General features: G+C 45.5%; 1 protein-coding gene across 12 annotated transcripts in view; it reads right to left on the reverse strand.

Moving 5' to 3' along the window:
* OSBP2 (oxysterol binding protein 2) overlaps positions 1-21,697 on the reverse strand; it is a 219,976-nt gene that overhangs the window by 159,761 nt on the left and 38,518 nt on the right. For 9 of the 12 annotated variants that reach the window (XR_012418838.1, XM_065522271.1, XM_074003966.1 and 6 more), the window contains one exon: positions 10,825-11,033. The exons of the other annotated variants lie outside the window; for them this stretch is intronic. Coding sequence is in view for 5 of the 9 variants with exons in the window: in XM_005567581.5 (XP_005567638.3) it covers positions 10,825-11,033 (209 nt within the window). In the remaining 4 variants the exon portion in view is untranslated. The remainder of the gene's footprint in view (positions 1-10,824; positions 11,034-21,697) is intronic. 12 annotated transcript variants of the gene reach the window in all.

The raw sequence follows: 21,697 nt of genomic DNA on the forward strand, positions 1-21,697 counted from the left end.
TGGCCAGTTGTTCATTCCATAGACAGGAGGAGGAGGCACCATGAGACATAGTGACTTATCCAGCGTCAGACCTGCCCCTGGGCCCACTGCTCTGTCCACAGTACTACAGAATATTCTACCAAATGTGGAAAGGGAACAGTTAAAGAAATGCCAACTTAGCCCAGAATGACAGCACTGAAACACTGGGAGGACCCTCAGGCCCTGCCTCAGGCCCAGCCCTCTGGCTCCGATCTTTCACTATGTTCCTCACTTCTCCCTCCCTCTCATAGTGAGCTCTGTTCTTGACCAAGCAGAAATCAGTCTCACTACTTCCACTCCTGGTTCTGCTTGTGTCACTAGAAACGAGTCTGTGGCCAGGCGCGGTGGCTCACGTCTATAATCCTCACACTTTGGGAGGCTGAGGTGGGCAAATCACTTAAGGTCAGGAGTTCAAGACCAGCCTGGCCAACATGGCAAAACCTCGTCTCTACTAAAAATACAAAAATTAGCCAGGTATTGTGGCACATGCCTGTAATCTCAGATAATTAGGGGGTTGAGGCAAGAGAATTGCTTGAACCCGGGAGGCGGAGGTTGCAGTAAGCCAAGATCGCGCCACTGCACTCCAGTCTGGGTGACAGAGCAAGACTCCATCTCAAAAATAAACAACAAACAGAATTAGAAACGAGTCTGTGGCTTCATTTGCACACCCTGAACCTTCAAACTTGCAATTCAAGCAGGTTCTGCCTGGGCTTCCTTTCTCCAGCCAAATGTCACAAGTTCATTTGTTCCAGTGGTGACAGTGTCAGAGGCATCCTAGCCACAGTGACTCCATCTTGGATAAAGCCCAGATAAAGCCAAACCTGCTGGGTTACATTCCCAGGAGTTTGGGCAGTCCTGGTCACATGTTTATAGTTGAGGGAATGAGCTAATGATATTAAGCAACTAAAGACTCAGAACTTATGGAAATGTCCCAGTACTTTAAGAACAAAAAAGCATTCTTAGTTTAAGAATAGGTTTTGATTTAAAAATAATAGTACACTGATAAATTCTTGCTAAAATCAAGAATTAGTAACAATAGGAAAGTAACAATACTAATAGTCTGCCACTAGTTAATCACCAGCCTTTGTAATAAATACACGATTCTTTTTTGTTTGTTTGTTTGTTTGTTTGTAGGCAGAGTGTTGCTCTGTCTCGCCCAGGCTGGAGTGTAGTCACTGCAACTTCTGCCTCCCGGGTTCAAGCGATTCTCCTGCCTCAGCCTCCCAACTAGCTGGGATTACAGGCGCGCACCACTACGCCCAGCTAATTTTTGTATTTTTATTACAGACGGGGTTTCACCATGTTGGCCATGCTGATCTCGAACTCCTGACCGGCCTAAATACACAATTCTTAACAACCTATATAAGCAAGCACTACTTTTAAGGTAGCGCATTGCTCCTTTTGCTTTCTGAGGACACCCTACTCTGTAATTGAGTAGTCTGTAATAAGTGATCTTAACTTCACTCTGTGACTCGCCTTGAATTCTTTCCTGCGACAGATTCAAGAACCCACTCTGGGGATCTGGGACCAGACCCCCTTTTCTGGTGACAACAGGTGGAAAGGAACTGCAACACCACAGTCTTCTTCTGCAAGGACACTGCTGGTGCTGCCAAGGGTGTCACGGCACACTGGCCCCACAACAGATCCTTGCTGGGCACCAACTCCAGTAACAAACTCAGGGCCTGGCCCTGAGGTCACCATGGAAACAAGACATACAGGCTCTCTCTGCCCTCAAGGAACTTAGGTTCTATCGAGGAGATGAACAATAAAAAATTTAAAAGGTTCCGGGGTCTTAGAAGTTTTTTAGTTTAGGCCGGGCGTAGTGGCTCACACCTGTAATCCCAGCACTTTGGGAGACTGAGGCAGGCAAATCACCTGAGGTCAGGAGTTCAAGACCAGCCTCAGGAGGCGGAGGTTGCATGCAGTGAGCCGAGATCGCACCACTGCACTCCAGCCTGGGTGACAGTGTGGACTCCATATTAAAATAAATAAATAAATAAAAATAGGCTGGGTGCGGAGGCTCATGGCTGTAATCCCAGCACTTTGGGAGGCAGAGGTGGGTGGATCATTTGAGGTCAGGAATTCGAGACCAGCCTGATCAACATGGTAAAACCCTGCCTTTACTAAAAATACAAAAATCAGCCAGGTGTGGTGGCGGGTGCCTGTAGTCCCAGCTGCAGACTGAGGCAGGAGAATCACTTGAACCCAAGAGATGGAGGTTGCAGTAAACCAAGATCACACCACTGCACTCCAGCCTGGGTGATAGAGCAAGACTCCATCTCAAAATATAAATAAATAAAAATAAAAATGACAGCAGATGGCAGTGAAGAAAATATCCAGGGTCCTATAATGGAGATGTCTCAAAAGAGAGGAACAGCTTAAAGTACTTTGAGGTGACATTAGGCTGAGCTCTGAAGACGGGACACCAGTCAGATGTGTTCTAGGCAGAGATACCAGGAAGTACAAAGGCCCTGAAGCAGAACTGAACCCAGTGGGCGGGGCAGAGAGGAGCAGGAAAGGAGCTGCCAGCAGGGGCCTGATCACAGAGGGCCTTACCTCCGAGGTGAGGAAGAGCTTGGATTTTACCCAACGAGCACCAGCAAGCCACCTAAGATAATTTTGGGTGTGTGTGGATGTAAACATACATAACGTTTACCATTTTAATCATTTTATTTTTATTATTATTATTTTTAGGGACAAGGCATTGCTCTGTTACCCAGACTGGAGTACAGTGGCGTGAACGTGGTTCAGTGCAACCTCAAACTTCTGGGCTCAAGCAATCCTCTTGCCTCAGCCTCCCAAAGTGTTGGAATTACAGGCATGTGCCACCATGTCTGGCCCATTTTAAAGTGATATTTAGTACGTTCATAACGTGCAACCACCACCTCTGTCTAGTTACACAATATTTTCATTACCCCAAAAAGAAATCCTGTACCCATTAAGCTGTCACTTCCTATCTCCCCCTAGTTCCTACCAACCACTAGTCTGCTTTCTATCACTATGGATTTACCTGTTCTGGATATTTTATATAAATGGAATCACACAATATGTGGGTGTTCTGTGTCTGGCTTTTTTCACTTACCATAATGTTGTCAAGGTTCATCCATGTTGTAGCATGTGTCAGTGCTTCATTCCTTTTCATGACTGAATAATACTCCATTGTATGGATATACCACATTTTCTTTATCCATTCACCCATTAATGGGCATGTGGGTTCTTCGCACCTTTTGGCTATTGTGAATAGTGCTGCTATGATTGTTCGTGTATAAGTTCTTGTTTGAGCACCTGATTTCAATTATTTTTTGGTATAGACCCAGAAGTGGAATTGCTGGGCCACAGGGGCAATTCTATTTAATTTATTGAGAAAATGCCAAACTATTCCACAGTGGCTGTATCATTTTACATTTCTACCAGCAATGTATATGGGTTCCAATGTTTCCACTCTCTTGCCAACACTTGTTACTTTTCTTTTTTGATGTTGTTATTTTCCATCCTAATGGGTGTGAAGTGTTTTTTGGATTTGCATTTCCTCAATGACTAATAATGTTGATTCTCTTTTCATGGATTTGTTAGCTTCTTTGGAGATGTGTCTGTTCAAGTACTTTGCCTTTTTTGGTCGGGGGGCGGGTTGGGGGAAGACAGGGTCTGGCTCTGTCACCCAGGCTAGAGTGCAGTGGCACAATCTCAGCCTCTGCCTCCTGGGCTCAAGCCATCCTCCCACCTCAGCTTCCTGAGTAGCTGGGACTACAGGTATGTGCCACCACACTGGCTATTTTTGTTGTTGTTGTTTGGTTGGTTGGTTTTTATGTAGAGATGAGGTTTTGCCATGTTGCCCAGGCTGGTCTCGAACTCCTGAGCTCCAGTGATCCACTCAGTTCAGCCTCCCAAAGTGCTGGGATTATAGGCATGAGCCACCACACCCAGCCATGTGTCCACTATTTTATTTTATTATTATTTTGAGACCTAGTCTTGCTCTGTTGCCTAGGCTGGAGTGCAGTGGTGTGATTTTGGCTCACTGCAACCTCTGCCTCCCAGGTTCAAGTGATTCTCCTGCCTCAGCCTTCCAAGTAGCTGGGATTACAGGCACCCACCACCACACCCAGCTAATTTTTACATTTTTAGTAGAGACGGGGTTTCACCATGTTGGCCAGGCTGGTCTAGAAGTCCTGATCTCAAGTGATCCACCCACCTCAGCCTCCCAAAGTGCTGGGATTACAGGAGTGAGCCACCGCGCCTGGCCTGCTCATTTTTTTAAATAGGTAATTTTTCTTTTAGGTGTTGAGTTGTAAGAATCCTTTATATATTCTGGATGTTAAACCTTTATTAAATATATGATTTGCATATATTTTCTCCCATTCTGTGAGCTATCTTTTCCTTTTCTTGATAGTGTCTTTGATGTACAAAATTTTTAAATTTTGATGAAGTCCAATTTATCCATCTTTTTTCTTAGCTGCTTTTGTTTTTAGTGTCATATCTAAAAACTTATTGCTGGCCGAGTGCGGTGGCACATGTCTGTAGTCCCAGCACTTTGGGAGGTCAAGGTGGGCGGATCACTTGAGCTCAGGAATTTGAGACCAGCCTGGCCAATGGGGCAAAACCCTGTCTCTTCTAAAAATACAAAAATTAGCTGGCCTGGTGGCTCATTCCTGTGGTCCCAGATACTCAGGAGGCTGAGGCAGGAGAATCACTTGAGCCTGAGAGGCGAAGGCTGCAGTGAGCTGAGATCTCACCACTGCACTCCAGCCTGGTTGACAGAGTGAGATCCTGTCTTAAGTAAATAAACAAATAAATAAAAATTAAAAATAAAAACTTATTGTTAAATCCAAGGTTTTGAAAATTTACTCCTGTTTTTTCTTTCTAAGAGTTTTGTTAGTTTAACTCTTATATTTAGGTCTTTGATTCATTTTGAGTTCTCTTTTTTTTTTTTTTTTTTTTGATGGAGTCTTGCTCTGTCATCCAGTCTGGAGTGCAGCAACACAATCTTGGCTCACTGCAACCTCCGCCTCCCAGGTTCAAGCAATTCTCCTGCCTCTGCCTCCTGAGTAGCTGGGACTATAGGTGTGCACCACCACACTTGACTGATTTTTGTATATTTAGTAGAGATGGGGTTTCACCATGTTGGCCAGGCTGGTCTCAAACTTCTGACCTCAGGTTATCCACCTGCCTCAGCCTTCCAAAGTGCTGGGATTACAGGTGTGAGCCACCATGTCTAACAGATTTTGAGTTAATTTTTGTATATGGTGGTGGGGACAGGGGGGAGTACAACTTCATTATTTTGTATGTGGATATCCAATCATTTCTGAAGAGACAGTCCTTTCCCTATTAAATGATCTTGGTACTCTTGCTGAAAATCCATTGGTTAGAGATGTATGGGTTTATTTCTGGACTCTCAATTCTATTCCATTGATCTGTATGTCTATCTTTACTCAAGTACCACATTGTCTTGACTACTACAGCCCTTAGCAAGTTTCAAAAGTGGAGTCTTCCAACTCTGTTCTTTTTCAAGACTGTTTTGACAATTTGGGGGTCCTCTGAAATTAATTCCATATGAATTTTAGAATAAACGCTTCCATCTCTGCAAAAAGGGTCAGTGGATTTTGATAGGGATCACATTGATTCTACGGATTGCTTAGGCAGTTCACCATGTTAATAATATTATGTCTTTCAATCCATGAACATGGAATGTCTTTCCATTTATAAATAGGTCTTTTTTTTTTTTCACCAGTATGTTTTAGTTTCAGTTTCCTTTTCACATCCTTGGTTAAATTTATTCCTAAGTATTTTAAATTTTGATGCTATTTATTTATTTTTTATTTTTTATTTTTGGAGACGGAGTCTTGCTCTGTCGCCCAGGCTGGGGTGCAGTGGTGCGATCTCAGCTCCCTGCAACCTCTGCCTCCCAGGTTCAAGCAATTCTCCTGCCTCAGCCTCTGGAGTAGCTGGAATTACAGGTACATGCCGCCACACCTGGCTAAGTTTTTGTATTTTAGTAGAGAGGGGGTTTCACCATGTTGCTCAGGCAGGCCTCGAACTCCTGAGCTCAGGCAATCTGCCCATCTCAGCCTCCCAAAGTGCTAGGATTACAGGCATGAGCCACTGTACCCGAACTTTGATGCTATTTAAATGAAACTGTTTTCTTCATTTCCTTTTTGGGTTATTATTTACAACTATGTAGAAATACAAGTATATAGAAAACCCTACACCTTTGCCGAATTCATTTATTAACTCTAATAGTTTCTCTTTTTTTTGTAGGTTCTTTGAGTTTTTCTATACATACGATCATATGTGTGCTAATAAAGTAAGTTTTACTTTTTCCATTCCAAATTTTCCTTTTATTTTTCTTGTCTAATTGTTCAGTCTAGAACTTCCAGTAGAATGTTGAACAGCTTTGGGGAACTGGGCATCCTTGACTTGTTCCTGATCTTAGGGAGGAAATTTTCATTCTTTCGTCATCAAGTATGATGTTAGCTGTGGGTTTTTCATAAATGCCCTTTATCATGTTGCTAAAGTTGCCTTCTATTCCTAGCTTGCTGAGTGTGTTCATCATGAAAGGGTGTTGAATATTTGTCAGATCTTTTCTCTGTATCAGTTGAGATGGCCACATGTGGCTTTTTTTACACTCAATCAAATTGGTGTACTACATTGATTGTGTTTTGGTTGTTGTTGAACTACACTTCCACTCCTGGGGTAAGTCCCACTTGGTCATGGTGTATAATCCCTTTAAATATGCTAATGGATTTTGTTTGCCAGTATTTTGTTGAGGGATTTTGCAGCTATATTCATAAAGGATAATGGTTTATAGTTTTCTTTTCTTGTGATGTCTTTGTGTGGCTTTCAGGGCTGGCCTCATAAAATAAATTAAGTGTTTCATCCTCAGGTTCTTTACCTACTTCCTTCAGGTATAAAATTTGGTTTTTCATTTGAGATTTATTTTCCTTCTTTTAAACATATACTTTTAGAGCCATACTTTTTTTTCTTTTTGTATTTTTTCTGGCACATAAATGAGGAATAGATAGAGCTATACATTTCTCTCTGGGCACTGCTTTTTCTGCATTCCAAAATTTTGGTATATTGTGTTCTTGTTTTCATTTATCTCAATGTATTTTCGAATTTCCCTTGTGACTTCATCTTTGATCCACTAGTTGTTTAAGAGTATGTTGTTTAACTTCCATGTATTTCTGCATTTTCTAGTGTTACCTCTGTTATTGATTCCTACCTTCATTCCACTGTGGTCAGAAAAGATACTTCATATAATCTCAATCTTTTAAAAACTTATTGAGACTTGTTTTGTGGCCTAACATATGGTCTATCCTGAAAAATGTTCCATGTGTACTTGAAAAGAAATTATATTCTGCTGCTGTTGAGTGTTTTGTATATGCCTGCTAAGTCTAGTTGATTTATAGCACCTAAGAGTTGATTTGTTTGTTTGTTTTGAGACAGAGTCTCACTCTGTTGCCCAGGCTGGAGTGCAGTGGTATGATCTCAGCTCACGGCAACCTCTGCCTCCCAGGTTCAAGCGATTCCCCTGCCTCAGCCTCCCGAGTAGCTGGGACTACAGGCATGCACCACCATACCTGGCTAATTTTTGTATTTTTAGCAGAGACGAGGTTTCACCATGTTGGCCAGGCTGGTCTCGAACTCCTGATAGATATCCAGGTAGGAGGGGATTGCACTTGGATTAGGGCATGGCAAAAGAGCTGGGGAGTAGCAGGTGATTTCAAGAGATAAGTAGAAGTAGGAAGTAGGCTTCCAGCAGGATGAGACAGGGTCCTCAGTTCAGGAAAAGAAAACAGGCCCCAGGATAACCCACAGTGGCCTGCCTAAAGTGCTATCTGTGTCCTTGACCCAGCTGGCCACCATCAGCCAGGCCCAAGGAGAGCGACATTAGGCCATCTTCTCTCATTCAAGGCTGCCCTAAGCTGACTCCAAGACAGGCAAAAAGTTACAAACCACAACTCTCTGACATCAGCCTGAGAGCTCAGAGAGGAGGACCTTGCCTTTAACAGAAAGCCAACAAAAGGGCTATGTTCCAAGACATAACCAGGTGGTCCCAATCTTTCTACAAACACAGAGTAGCCGCCTGAAGGCTTTTCCTTCACAAACATGGTTCATTCGTGCTTCAAAAAGCCAACAAGAGAGGAATCCTACCTTGAGTGGTACCTGGATGTTTGTTTCTGTCCTGTGGCCTTGCCCAGAAGGCTGCGCTCTTGGCACATGTGCTGCATCTCATACAATGAGGGAAGCTGAGGCTAAGGTTACTCCCTCAGGGGTCCCTTCTCCTTTAGATGAAGTCTGGGCTAGCAGTCTCTAGCACTGCCAGCTGAGTTAACAAGCACTTCCCTGCTCCCTGCTCTCACCCCCCGACCCCACCAATTGCAAAAACCCCTCGCATTGGCTGTCGTAGGAAAACTGTTCCAGGATGACTAATCCCATGACTGCCACCTGCTGCGTTATTTTCAAGAAGTTCCTAAAAAATAAGGCAATTTATCATTTATTTATTTATTTATTTATACTTAGAAAAGCAAAACCAAGAAGAGGAAGCTAGATCTCTAGTGGGCATCCTCACTTGGCCAGTACGAGTGCCCTGAGCCCAGCTGTGCCACCAGCCTCAGCTTTTGCCACAGTGGCTTCCCACAGGCACACAAACTGAGACCACGGGTCCTTCTGGGGGTCCCAACACAGCCCATGTCTGAGATGGTCTCACCTGCCTCCTTCACTCGGTAACGGAGTGGTACCTGGGGGACCTCTTGTCAAACTCAGCATCACTGCTGACGCACAAGAGCTACATGAGTGCTGACCTCAGGGAGAACAGTCACCAAGCAGGTGGCCCATGCTCCAAATGAGTGAGACAAAAGAGAAAGCCAGACTGGTTTTCAGTGCCCTTTAATAGTCACTGAGACCCTAGAGCTGGGGGACAGACCCCAACGTGGGAGACAGGGATGGGGTGTAAAGCCCAACATCACTAGCCCCTCTCATCCTGCTGAATGCCGAGCTCCTTCCACAGGACTCACCATCTTCCCACCCAGTCTCCAAGATAGTCCAGGAGAGCAGGGGCTGTGCCCCCTTCTCACCTGGAGCTCTGCCTCCCCAGACAAACACATAGGTCTGTGGAATATACCATTCCGCTAATGACTTCAGAACGATCACAGCTGCGTGTGTAGACACATTTTTTTTCAACATCAGAAACATTTACTGTAGCTCTGGCCAGGCAGGGCTGTGGGAAGTGTGTGTCCTCACACACTCCTGTTAACATTCCATGGCACAACCCCTGTGGAAGGCAGTTTGACAATACCTTGCACAATTACAAATGTACACGCCCATTGACCTAGCAAGCCGGCTTCCTGGAACATAAATTTCATTTATACTCATATGTGCATGAAATGAAGTACTTGCAAAGGTTACTCACGGCAGCACAGTATGTCATAACAAAATAAGGAAAACAACCCAAATGCTCATCAACAAGCTATAGGTTAAATAAACTATGGTCCACCCATACAATGAAATACTACATTGTCATAAGAACAAAGAGGAAGCTTTTTACATATTGACAGGGAAATTTTCCAAGACATATTGCTAAATGGAAAATAAGGCGGTGAATGCAGTTACTCTGAAATAAGTACCTATTTGAATATATATGTAAAGATACATGTATCTCTGGTTGCCTCTGGGTAGGAGAATGGGGTAGGTGACTGGGAACCAGGAGTCAAAGACAGACCTCACTGCACAGGCTTTCGACGCTGTTGGTTTATGAGTCATGTTAAAACATTTTTTTTTTTTTGAGACAGTGTCTTGCCCTGGTGCAATCTCAGCTCACTGCAACCTCCGCCTCCTGGGTTCAAGCGATTCTCCTGCCTCAGCCTCCTGAGTAGCTGGTATTACAGGCACATGCCACCACGCCCAGCTAACTTTTTGTATCTTTGGGTTTCACCATGTTGGCTAGGCTGGTCTCAAACTCCTGACCTCATGATCCACCTGCCTCAGCCTCCCAAAATGCTGGGATTACAGGCATGTGCCACCACGCCCGGCCGAACATTACATATTTAAAAAATAAATTTATTGGCCCGGCGTGGTGGCTCACGCCTGTAATCCCAGTACTTTGGGAGGCCGAAGTGGGCATATCACCTGAGGTCAGGAATTTGAAACCAGCCTGGCCAACATGATGAAACCCTGTCTGTATTAAAAATACAAAAATTAGCTGGGCATGGTGGCGTGCGCCTATAATCCCAGCTACTTGGAAGGCTAAGGCAGGATAATTGCTTGAACATGGAAGGCAGAGGTTGCAGTGAGCCGAGATCACGCCACTGTACGCCAGCCTGGGTGACAGAGTGAGACTCTGTCTCAAAAAATAAAATAAATTTATTAAAGTAAAAAATAAAATGTCTTGCTCAGGACATCTGAGCTGGCCTCCCTAATAAGCAAAGGCAGCAGCTTTGGCTAAATGGTTTCACTCTCCACTATAGGGGAACCTAGGGAAAAGGCTGGCTTGAGGCACACACTGACAGCTGCTTCTGGACCTGACCCCTGCAGCATCTGAAGGGTCTGCTGAAGTCCTGACTAGCGCAAAGAAAGGCACACACAGTTCTTGCCCATCAAAAACATTTCCATGCCAAGAACTGCTGGCCAGACAGAATGGCTGAGCCTCTCACTGCTGACGATACACAGAACATGCACGCACCTTGACCTTCCAGATTGATCCGGGCTGGCCTGGGTCTCCTGGCCACCACTGGCCACCAGCTGCTTGCAATTCCCACTTCCTCCACTCATGACACCACCATATACACACCCGCTGTCCCAAGCGCTCACTACCTGAATGAGTGTTCATCACGCGGACAGCCTTGGCCTTGGCCAGCTCCAGGGCGGTGATCCACTGCTGCCGGTCCACCTCTGAGCCGGCCTTGAGGTGGTAGCTCCTGGCCCCACTGGTCAGCAAGATACCACAAGAGTCCTCTGTGTCAATGTGCGCGGTGGACAGGTTGATGGTTCCACGGCACGTGTGGGCCATTTCACCCTGATTTCTGTAGGATGTAAGAGAAGGAACGGGGTGAGGCTCCTAGTCTCAATGGCTCCAGACTAAAGAAACCCTCCAGGCAAATCTTCAGAATCTCAGACCCTCAGAGCTGGGAGAAGCCCTGGAGTCAAAGTTGGGAGATAATGCCTGTTGGAACTGCCTGGTCATGGCTTGGGTAAAGGGGACTTTAAGACCACAACTGCTCTCTGTGGGGAGTGGCAGAGGGACGGGGGCCTGCATCGGTGCCACGTGTGCAGGGAGTGTCTGGTGTAGTCTAAAGCCTCGCAGACACCAGGAAATGGCAGAGTGACTGCCCAGGGTCTCTCAAGACAGATCAGCCTTCGGTCTCTGTGCTAAACTCTTTTCATTAAGTCTTAGAACCACGGAGTTGGGGCCAGGCGCAGTGGCTCACACCTGTAATCCCAGCACTTTGGGAGACCGAGGAGGGTGGATCACTTGAGGTCAGGAGCCAACAAGGTGAAACCCCGTTTCTACTAAAAATGAAACTGCCTTTGCAAAATTATGACTGACACAGTGAAAGAGATCTAACTTAACCGACTCTATCTTGCTTCTAATCTCCAAGCTGTCTTTGTTCATTCCTGGGCATAGGCTGAACTAACTAACTTTGAGATAAACTTAGTTTGTAGTTTATAGTTTTTTGTTTTGTTTTGTTTTGGTTTTTGGTTTTTGTTGTTTTTTTTTTTTGCGATGGAGTTTCACTCTTGTTGTCCAGGCTGGAGTGCAGTGGCGTGATCCTGGCTCACCGCAACCTCCGCCTCCTGGGTTCTAGTGATTCTCCTGCCTCAGCCTCCCGAGTAGCAGGGATTACAGGCATGCGCCACCACGCCTGGCTAATTTTTTGTATTTTTAGTAGAGACAGGGTTTCTCCATGTTGGTCAGGCTGGTCTTGAACTCCCAACCTCAGGTGATCCACCCGCCTTGGCCTCCCAAATTTGCTGTGATTACAGGCATGAGCCACCACGCCTAGCTTGTAGTTTACAGTTTAAACAAAGATGAGAACAGCCCTTTCCCAAAGCAGACCTCCTTCTCGCCTGGGGACTAGAGTAACATTAGCCACAGGATTAGAAATTATTGCTTGGGAGTCATACATTTGGAGGCTATAAGATTCTGACCCTCCCTAAACTGCTCCTAAGAGCAGTGCTTGAGATATTTTGCAAACCCTGCACTTGATGGATCAGCTGGCACCACCCACATAGATAAACTGACTCGTCTGATCTTGTGGCCCCCACCTAGGAACTGACTCAGTACAAGAAGACAGCTTTGACTAACTATAATTTCATTCCTGACCAATCAGTACTCCTGGTTCACTGGTTCCCCCAACACCCACCAAGTTATCCTTAAAAACTCTGCTCTCCTCTGTTGGGCGCAGTGGCTCCATCTATAATCCCAACACTTTGGGAGGCCGAGATGGTTGGATCACCTGAGGTTGAGACCAGCCTGGCCAACGTGGTGAAATCCCATCTCTACTAAAAATACAAAAATTAGCTGGGCATGTTGGCGCTTGCCTGTAATCCCAGCTACTTGGGAGGCTGAAGCAGGAGAACTGCTTAAACCAGGACGGGGGAGGCAGAGGTTGCAGTGAGCTGAGATCGCACCACTGCACTCCAGCCTGGGCTACAGAGTGGAACTCTTTCTCAAAAACAAACAAAACAGAACAAAAACTTTGCTCCCCAATGCTCAGGGAGACAGACTTGAATAATAATAAAACTCCTGTCTCGCGCACAGCAGGCTCTGTGTGGATTACTCTTTCTCTATTGCAATTCCCCTTTCTTGATGAATCGGCTCTGTCTAGGCAGTGGGCAAGGTGAACCCCTTGGGCAGTTACAAAATTACAAAAATTAGCTGGGCGTGGTAGCATGCACCTGTAGTCCCAGCTACTTGGGAGGCTGGGGCAGGAGAATCACTCGAACCCGGGAGGTGGAGATTGCAGTGAGCCAAAATGGTGCCACTGCACTCCAGCCTGGGTGACCGAGCGAGACTCCATCTCAAAACAAAACAAAAAAAGAGAACTATGGAGTTGGAGCAGGTTGGGATCCTGCCACTAAAACTGAAATTGGAGGCCCAGAGCCTGAGGGGGCAGATGGAGAGGCATCTCCTGCTGGGAGGCACCTGGGACCACTGTCTCCCCGATGCTGTCCTTTTGTTCTATCATGAGATCTACAGAGCAAGGATGCCCCATTTCCTGGCTCTACATGGATTAGTTGAAGGCACTGGTTGGGCAAACACAGTACAACCTCATGACAAGGGACTGGGCCCTCTGCTAGTTATAAGATGATGGAGTTAATGGTATCAAAATAAGGACAGGGTAGGTGACTAAAGTGTATGCCATTTCCAGTTACAATTAATGTCAGAAAATGGAGATCCAACTATCATGACTGGACCTAACTCACTCCTTAGACACTTGAAGGAAATTCAGAACCCCTATGACATAATAAATCTTTTCCCATGTAGGGCATTAGAAAAGGAAGAGTGATTGGCCAGCATTTAATACGTCCAGTGGTAGGAGCTCATTTGGTAATTTTCTGCTACCTTTTAATGCGAATTTATTTTCCCTGGCAGCTCATCATCTGTCATTTTTTTTATTCTTCTATCAGTTCTAAAGTCAAATGACTCGACACTCAATCAGACATTTGTCAGCTGGGCGCAGTGGCTCACTCCTGTAATCCCAGCACTTTGGGAGGAGGAGGCGGGTGGATCACTTGCAGTCAGGAGATTGTGACCAGCCTGGCCAACATGGTGAAACCCCATCTCTGCTGAAAAATACAAAAATTAGCAGGGTATGGTGGTGGGTGCCTGTAGTCCCAGCTACTCGGGAGGCTGAGGCAGGAGAATCGCTTGAACCTGGGAGGCGGAGCTTGCAAGGAGCCAAGATGGCACCATTGCACTCCAGCCTGGGTGACAAGAGCGAAACTTCGTCTTAAAGGAAAAAAAAAAAAAGACATTTGTCTTTTTTTGAACAGCGATTGTCTTTTCCGATTCCCTTGTGCTTTGGGCACATTCCTTAGAGAAGATGACACGTAGCTGAAGGAAAGCCCAACTCTTAGCTGCTGGTATGTTTTGCTCGAAGGAAAGTCACTCTAATTTAGAAAACGGGCGAAGCTGGGCATGCCTGTTGGAAGCCTGACATTTGCAGATTTAAGGACATTTTAGGCTAGAAATTGTTCAGGTGTTAGTGTAGTGACTCACCAAAAATGACATTATGACTTAGCTCAGAAATAAGAGGCGGATGGGCAGTGTTCTGGAGAGAGAGAGCAGCGGGGGCAAAGCCCACGAGGCAAGCAGCAGTTCTCAGCTTCCAAGGAATAGAAAGAAAGGTCCTTTGGCCAGAGTGCCGAGAACAAGAGAGCAGATGAGGGAAAAATGAAGCAAGAAAATCAGGCAGGTGGGTAAGCATATTTCTAAAAAAAAAAAAAAAAAAAAAAGGAAAAGAAAATAAGTCAGGGACTCAATTCAGTACCTTGTAGGCTACGTTGTTTTAGAGTTTCAGCCGTGCACGGTGGCTCACGCCTGTAATCCCAGCACTTTGGGAGGCCGAGGTGGAGAGATCACGAGGTCAGGAGTTTGAGACCAGCCTGGCTAACATGGTGAAACCCCGTCTCTACTAAAAATACAAAAAAATTAGCCGGGTGAGGTGGCGGGCACCTGTAGTCCCAGCTACTCGGGAGGCTGAGGCAGGAGAATGGTGTGAATCTGGGAGGTGGAGCTTGCAGTGAGCCAAGATTGCGCCACTGCACTCCAGCCTGGGCGACAGAGTGACACTCTATCTCAAAAAAAAAGAAAGAAGAAGAAGAAGAAGAATCACTTCAGCCATAATAATATGAAAAGTATTTAATATAAATAGGTTTAGGATTCTCAAAGATAAAGGAATAGCATCAGTAAAAGGAGGAATAGGCTGGGGCGCAGTGGCTCATGCCTGTAATCCCAGCATTTTGGGAGGCTGAAGTGGGAGATCACTTGAGGCCAGGAGCTCAAGACCAGTCTGGGCAACATGGTGAAACCCTGTCTTTACAAATACCACAAAAATTAGCCAGGCATTCCAGCCTGGGTGACAGAGTTAAGATCCTGTCTCAAAAAGAAAAAAAAAAAAGAGAGAGAGAGAGAAGAGAAGAAGAAACAATTTAATGAAATAGAAGTTGATAAAAATGAAACAAGAGCAGGTAGATACGAATAAGTAACATGAGCACTTCAGAAAATGAAAATATAGCAGATTAGTTTTTCTAGTCACGCAGCATCCAAATCTAAATTGATCCTTTACTCATTCTAGTTAGGGTTACCTTTTATTAAGGGTTTTATATTAATTTGTTTTTGAAATAGAGTCTCACTCTGTTGCCCAGGTTCGAGTGGAATGGTGCAATCATAGCTCACTGCTGCCTTGAACTCCTGCACTCAATCTTCCTGTCTCAGCCTCCCAGGTAACAGAGACCATAGGTATGTGCCACCATGCCCAGCTAATTTTTTTTTTTTTTTTTTTGGTAGAGACAAGGTCTCAGTATGTTGCCTAGGCTGTTCTCGAACTCCGGAGCTCAAGTTATCCTCCCACCTTGGCCTTCCAAAGTGCTAGGATTACAGGTATGAGCCACCACACCCAGCCTCTTACTTTTTCAGTTTTATCTTTCTACATTATTTGGAAAGAATTATATAGTGAAATATATAAATGTGGGGGCTAACAACCCTTAAAATTATCAAGATTTGATACGTTTGCCAGTCTTAGAATTTAGCTCTGCTCTTCTCTTTCATTTAGGTATTTTATGTTCAATCCATTTTTAACCTGTAGCCAAGGTATTATTTTTATCCTTTTTATTCAGTTTTAAAAAATTTTCAATGGCTTCAAACTCAGTACTGAAAAGGTCTAAAATTTAGGGACGTATCCTAAAATTCAGATTGTTGTTTGGGAGTAGTGCACCTGCTCATGTTGTAAATAAATGATTTTGTTTCTCCCATTGTGAGTCCTAGCTGAGGTAACCCTCTCTATGAAGGTTAACCTTCTAGGGAAGTCCAATAGTCCAGATGGTGGCAAACTTAAAGCCCTGCTCACAGTACATTATGGATCTGGGCCCTGCAAGCTATAGTGGTAACTCCTCTCCCCCAAGAGCCTATGGAGGTGTGCAACATTCCAGAACCATTTGCTCTCACTGAGCCCTGAGCAGCTTCAGTGGCCTTATTACCAGGCCATGTCCTAGGGCCTCCCAGTTTTAACAGCGCTCATATCCAAAATACATGATAATGTGGCCAGGCATGATGGCTCACTCCTGCAATCCCAGCACTGAGGTGGGCAGATCACTTGAGGCCAGGAGTTTGAGACCAGCCCGGCCAACATGGTGAAATCCTGTCTCCACTAAAAATACAAAAATTAATCAGGCATGGTGGTGCATGTCTGTAATCCTAGCTACTCAGGAGGCTGAGGCAGGAGAATTGCTTGAACCCAGGAGGTGATAGTTGCAGTGAGCAGAGATCGCACCACTGCACTCTAGCCTGGGTGATGGAGCTAGACTCCGCCTCAAAAAACAAAAAAAACAAAAAAAAACATGATAATGTATCTTCTGCCATTTTTAAGGAGACATGTTTTGAGGCATTACTTTGATATCTGATGTATTTAGAACAAATATAAACAAAATGATAAACATCTGCAGTACAATTTAACTGCAAGAGAATTTACCACAACCAACATCCCACTAAGTTAACTACACCGATTAATAATACTCGCAATGGCCCCAGTCACACTCTCACCTCTGTCAAGGATTCCAGCTATCCAAACTTGGAAGCCTGTAATAGTTAATGTATCACTTTTTAGGCCACGGAGACCATCTGTGGTTAGCGACTAACACAGCTGTATTGGACACAAACCTTGTGCACCAACTCAGAATGGCGCACCTCCTCTGTCCCCTCTCTCCCTCCTCCATTTAAGCCAAGTTGCCCCTGCATTTTTGGGCTGGGGAGTACTGCATTTCAGAGTATGCAATCTGGCTTCCTGAGTGGTCACCAAGAAGCTGGATTTTTGCAGCTCACAGTATGGAAGGGTTAGTGACTCACAGGTTAAACAATGAGCAGTGGGAAATGGGAAGTGGATGGGAACCAGGCCAGGAAATGCTCTTCCCTGCAGATCTCTCTGAGGTATCCTTGCAAACCTTCCAGAGAAGTCCATAAGCCCAGAGAATATGAGTGGCCTCTGTGAGCCTTGCAGTTTGCTGCAAAGCGGTGGCCAGGCCTTGAAGCCTCATGTTAGTTTGTATCCTCCCCTTGCTTTTCTTCCTCTTTTGCCTCCCCAGCACCAAGGCTCATCTTGCGACTCCACTGAGTGCCCAATCTACCAGCAGTAGAGACCAACATGGAACCCTCCTTGAGATGGCCCATCCTTGGGAAGGGCCAGACAGCCACTAACTATATCAGACCCCTTCCACCTTGGAGGGATACACAATTTATCCTTCATGAAACGGAAGCCCTTTTTGGTAATGGAGTTGCCTTCCCTTCCTGTAGTGCCTCCAGTAGCACCATGGTCCAAAGTACTGAATGCCTCATGTGCTGGCCTGGACTTCCATTCAACACAGCCTTATACAAAGTGGCCCATTTCAGCCTAGCAGCTGTGCCAATGACTCCTCATAAATTCACTGGAATCGGTGAATTTATGATTCCAGCTGCACTAGTGGGCAGCGAGCCTGACAAAACAATGGAATGCCCTACTGGCTTAGCAGGGGCACAAATGGAGAAATGCCCCTCAGGTTTGGGCCTCTGTCCTCCAGGATGCCTTAAGCTGACAACTGATATCTGGTACCATGTCCCCCACAGCTACAGCAGACAGGTCCAAGAGTGGCCCTGCTCACCATCATGCATGGTTGCCCTTTGCAAGGTGTGTGCTTCCCGTCCTCACACACTTGGGATCAGCTGCATTAGAGGATCTAGTCCTGGGGTAAGGGAGGAATGTGAAACAAGGATTCCACTGACCTGGACACTGCCACAACCACTTGGCCACCTATGGCTCCTCATGCCAGTGACCAACAAAGAGGGGAGTGACTCTACTGCCAGGGGTCACTGATCCTAATTGCTATGAGGAATTAGGTGAGTGGCCCATTTGGGAATGGGAGGAGAATGTCTGGAATAAAACCCAGAGGACTTCTTGGGGTATCTCTTATTTTGTTTTTTATTTTTTGAGAGGGAGTTTTACTCTTGTCGCCCAGGCTGGAGTGCAATGGCAGGATCTCGGCTTCCTGCAACCTCTGCCTCCTGGGTTTGAGTGATTCTCCTGTCTCAGCCTCCCGAGTAGCTGGGATTACAGGTGCCTGCCACCAAACCCGGCTAATTTTTGTATTTTTAGTAGAGATGGGGTTTCACCATATTAGTGAGGCTGGTCTCGAACCCCTGACCTCAGGTGATCCGCCCACCTTGGCCTCCCAAAGTGCTGGGATTACAAGCATGAGCCACTGCGCCCAGCCCCGGTATCTCTTAATAATTCCATGTTTGGTGACGGCTGATAACGGGCAAGGCCAACAACATACGCAGACCCCTCAGTGCAAACATCGCCGACCAGCCCGAGTGCTGGCGGAGAGTGGAGAGGGACTAGGGTGCGTAGTGCAGGAGAGAAACAATGAGTAACAATGACCGCATCAGCACCGGCCACAGCAGCAGCAGATGACCTTGTTTCACCACCTTCTTGCTTTATCCTTCCTGGTAACCCCAATGGGCCAGCACCAGGAAACGGCTTGTGTCACTGATGGGACTTGTACCATCCTGCTCAGGGAAGGGATGAGGATGTTTTTGTTCTCCAAGGAAAATGGAGATTCCCACATTGAAGCAGGAGAGCTGATATCATGGGAGGGCACGAGCAGACCTGATTAGCGCAAGGTGTGGACTGTATTGGACACAAACCTTGTGCGCCTTCTCAGATTCCCTCGACCACCTCCTTCTTTGTCTCTCTCGGTGATGCCTCATCCAGGTCATGCCGTCCCTCCACTTCTGGGCTTGCATGAAATGCCACAGTGGAAAATAGGAGATGAAAAGGAACAGGTCAGATAAATCTCCCTCCACTCTTCCCTCCGTGGATGGCTCTGAGGTGTATTTTCTTCTTGCATATGTTCTGGAAAAGTCCATGTGCCAGGCAAGCATGCTTGCTGAGCGACCCGCCGTGTCTCTCTGTAGCTCGCTGTGAAGTGTCATCCAGCAAGGGAATGCGTTGGGTGATCACTTTGATCTCTCCTCTGCCACTTGCCGTGGCTGGTTCACAGCCCTGGGATTGCACCTCCCAAAGTGTCAGCTCTTTATTTTTTATTTATTTATTTATTTATTTATTTATTTATTTATTTATTTAAGACAGAGTCTCACTCTGTCGCCCAGGCTGGAGTGCAGTGGTGTGATCTCGGCTCACTGCAACCTCCACCTCCTGGGTTCAAGCGATTCTCCTGCCTCAGCCTCCCGAGTAGCTGGGACTATAGGCGCATGCCACAACGCCCAGCTAATTTTTTGTATATTTAGTAGAGACAGGGTTTCACTGTATTAGCCAGGAAAGTCTCAATCTCCTGACCTCATGATCAGCCCGCCTCAGCCTCCCAAAGTGCTGGGATTACAGGCATGAGGCACCGTGCCCGGCCAGCGTCAGCTCTTTAATCCCTGCCTTGGGCTATGTTTTCCAGAAGACCTTCCCCAAAAATGTCCATGGGAAAAAAAAAAAAATAATATATATATATATGTATACACACACACACACACACACACACACACACACAAACACATATATACAGACAGGGCAGCAAATCTGAATCCAGATGCACAGAAAGACCAAAAGCTACCACTCTGGAGCAAAGCACTTAGCCTTATGTGGAACTTCCATTCAACACAAGCTCAAGGTGACTCTGATCCACTGTGAAATTCCCATCCAACCTTCTGCATTCTAATTCAGCAAGCACTTCCTGTGGGCTACTATATAAAGGAACTGTGCTAGAAACTGGGGAGGGAGTAGATACAAAAATAAAGACACAGCTTTCTGGCCTCAGTGGTCTAGCTTGGGAAGGACACAGGCCTATAAATGACAAGCCACTGTTTGTTAACAATAAGTGGAGGGAAATAAATTCAAAATAAGGGAGGTGCTCACTCCATGAAAATTCACTAGCTACATCCTTGTAATTGACTAGTTTTTCTGCATGTATGTTATACTTTTATACTTTGTAAAAATTGGCTTTAAAAGCAAACTGGAGGCTGGGTGTGGTGGCTCGCGCCTGTAATCCCAGGACTTCGGGAGGCCAAGGTGGGCAAATCACTTGAGGTCAGGAGTTTGAGACTAGCCTGGGAAACATGGTGAAATCCAAAAATTAGTCAGGCATGGTGGCACACGGCTGTAGTCCCAGCTACTTGGAAGGCTAAGATATGAGAATTGCTTGAACCTGGGAGGCAGAGGTTGCAGTGAGCCGAGCGAGATTGTGCCACTGCACTCCAGCCTGGGTGACAGAGGGAGACTCCATCTCAAAAAAAACCCAAAAAACAAAAAACCCAGAAATTTATTATCTCATACTTCTGGAGGCTAGAATCTCATAATTAAGGTGTTGAAGTCCACAAGAGCTGAAGTCCACAAGAGCCTGGCTAATTTTTGTATTTTTAGTAGAGACAGGGTTTCACTATGTTTGCCAGGCTGGTCTCGAACTTCTGACCTCGTGATCTGCCTGCCTCAGCCTCTCAAAGTGCTGGGATTACAGGCATGAGCCACCATGACTGGCCAATTTCTTACCTTTTTAAGGCTACTGTTCTGTTGTATGTGTGTGTGCTTTTTTTTTTTTTTTTTTTTTTTTTTTTTTTTTGAGATGGAGTCTCTATCACCCAGGCTGGAGTGCAGTGGCATGATCTTGGCTCACAGCAATCTCTGCCTCCTGGGTTCAAGCAATTCTCCTGCCTCAGCGTCCCGAGTAGCTGGGATTACAGGTGCCCACCACTATGCCCAGCTAACGTTTGTATTTTTAGTAGGGACGGGGTTTCATTATGATGGCCAGGCTGGTCTCAAACTCCTGACCCCAGGTGATCCTCCCAAAGTGCTGGGTTTACAGGCATGAGCCACCGTGCCCGGCCAATAATTTTAGATCCATCCATCCATTGATGGACATTTAGGTGGGTACTGTGAATAATGCTGCAATGAACATGACAGTGCTAATATCTTTGAGATCCTAATTTCAATTCTTTTGGATAAATATCCAAAAGTGGAATTCCTGGATCATATGGTAGCTCTATTTTTAATTTTTGGGGGAACCTTTATGCTAGTAAATGAACCAATTTAAAATGAGTAAAAAAGTTCAGTAGGTACTTCACAAAGGAAGATACCCAAATGGCTGATAAACATATGAAAAAGCACTCAACCTCGTCAGTTATCAGTGAATGTATATGTGTCCCATGATTAAGCAACTTTACTCCTGTGGATTTCAGCATTAGAAATGTGCACATATGCTTACCAGAGGGCAGGTACCAAAATGTTCACAACATTATTCCTAAAAGCCAAAATCTGAAAACAACTTGCAGGTCCATAGACACTAGAATGGACAGATAAATGGTGGTTTATCCATTTTGTGGTTCATTCAAACGGTGGAATATAATACAGCAATGAGAACAAATGAGTCAGTTACATATAAGAACCTGGAAGAGGCCAGGTGCAGTGGCTCACACCTATAATCCCAGCACTTT

This window comes from Macaca fascicularis, chromosome 10, assembly GCF_037993035.2.
Source record: "Macaca fascicularis isolate 582-1 chromosome 10, T2T-MFA8v1.1".
NCBI lineage: Eukaryota > Metazoa > Chordata > Mammalia > Primates > Cercopithecidae > Macaca > Macaca fascicularis.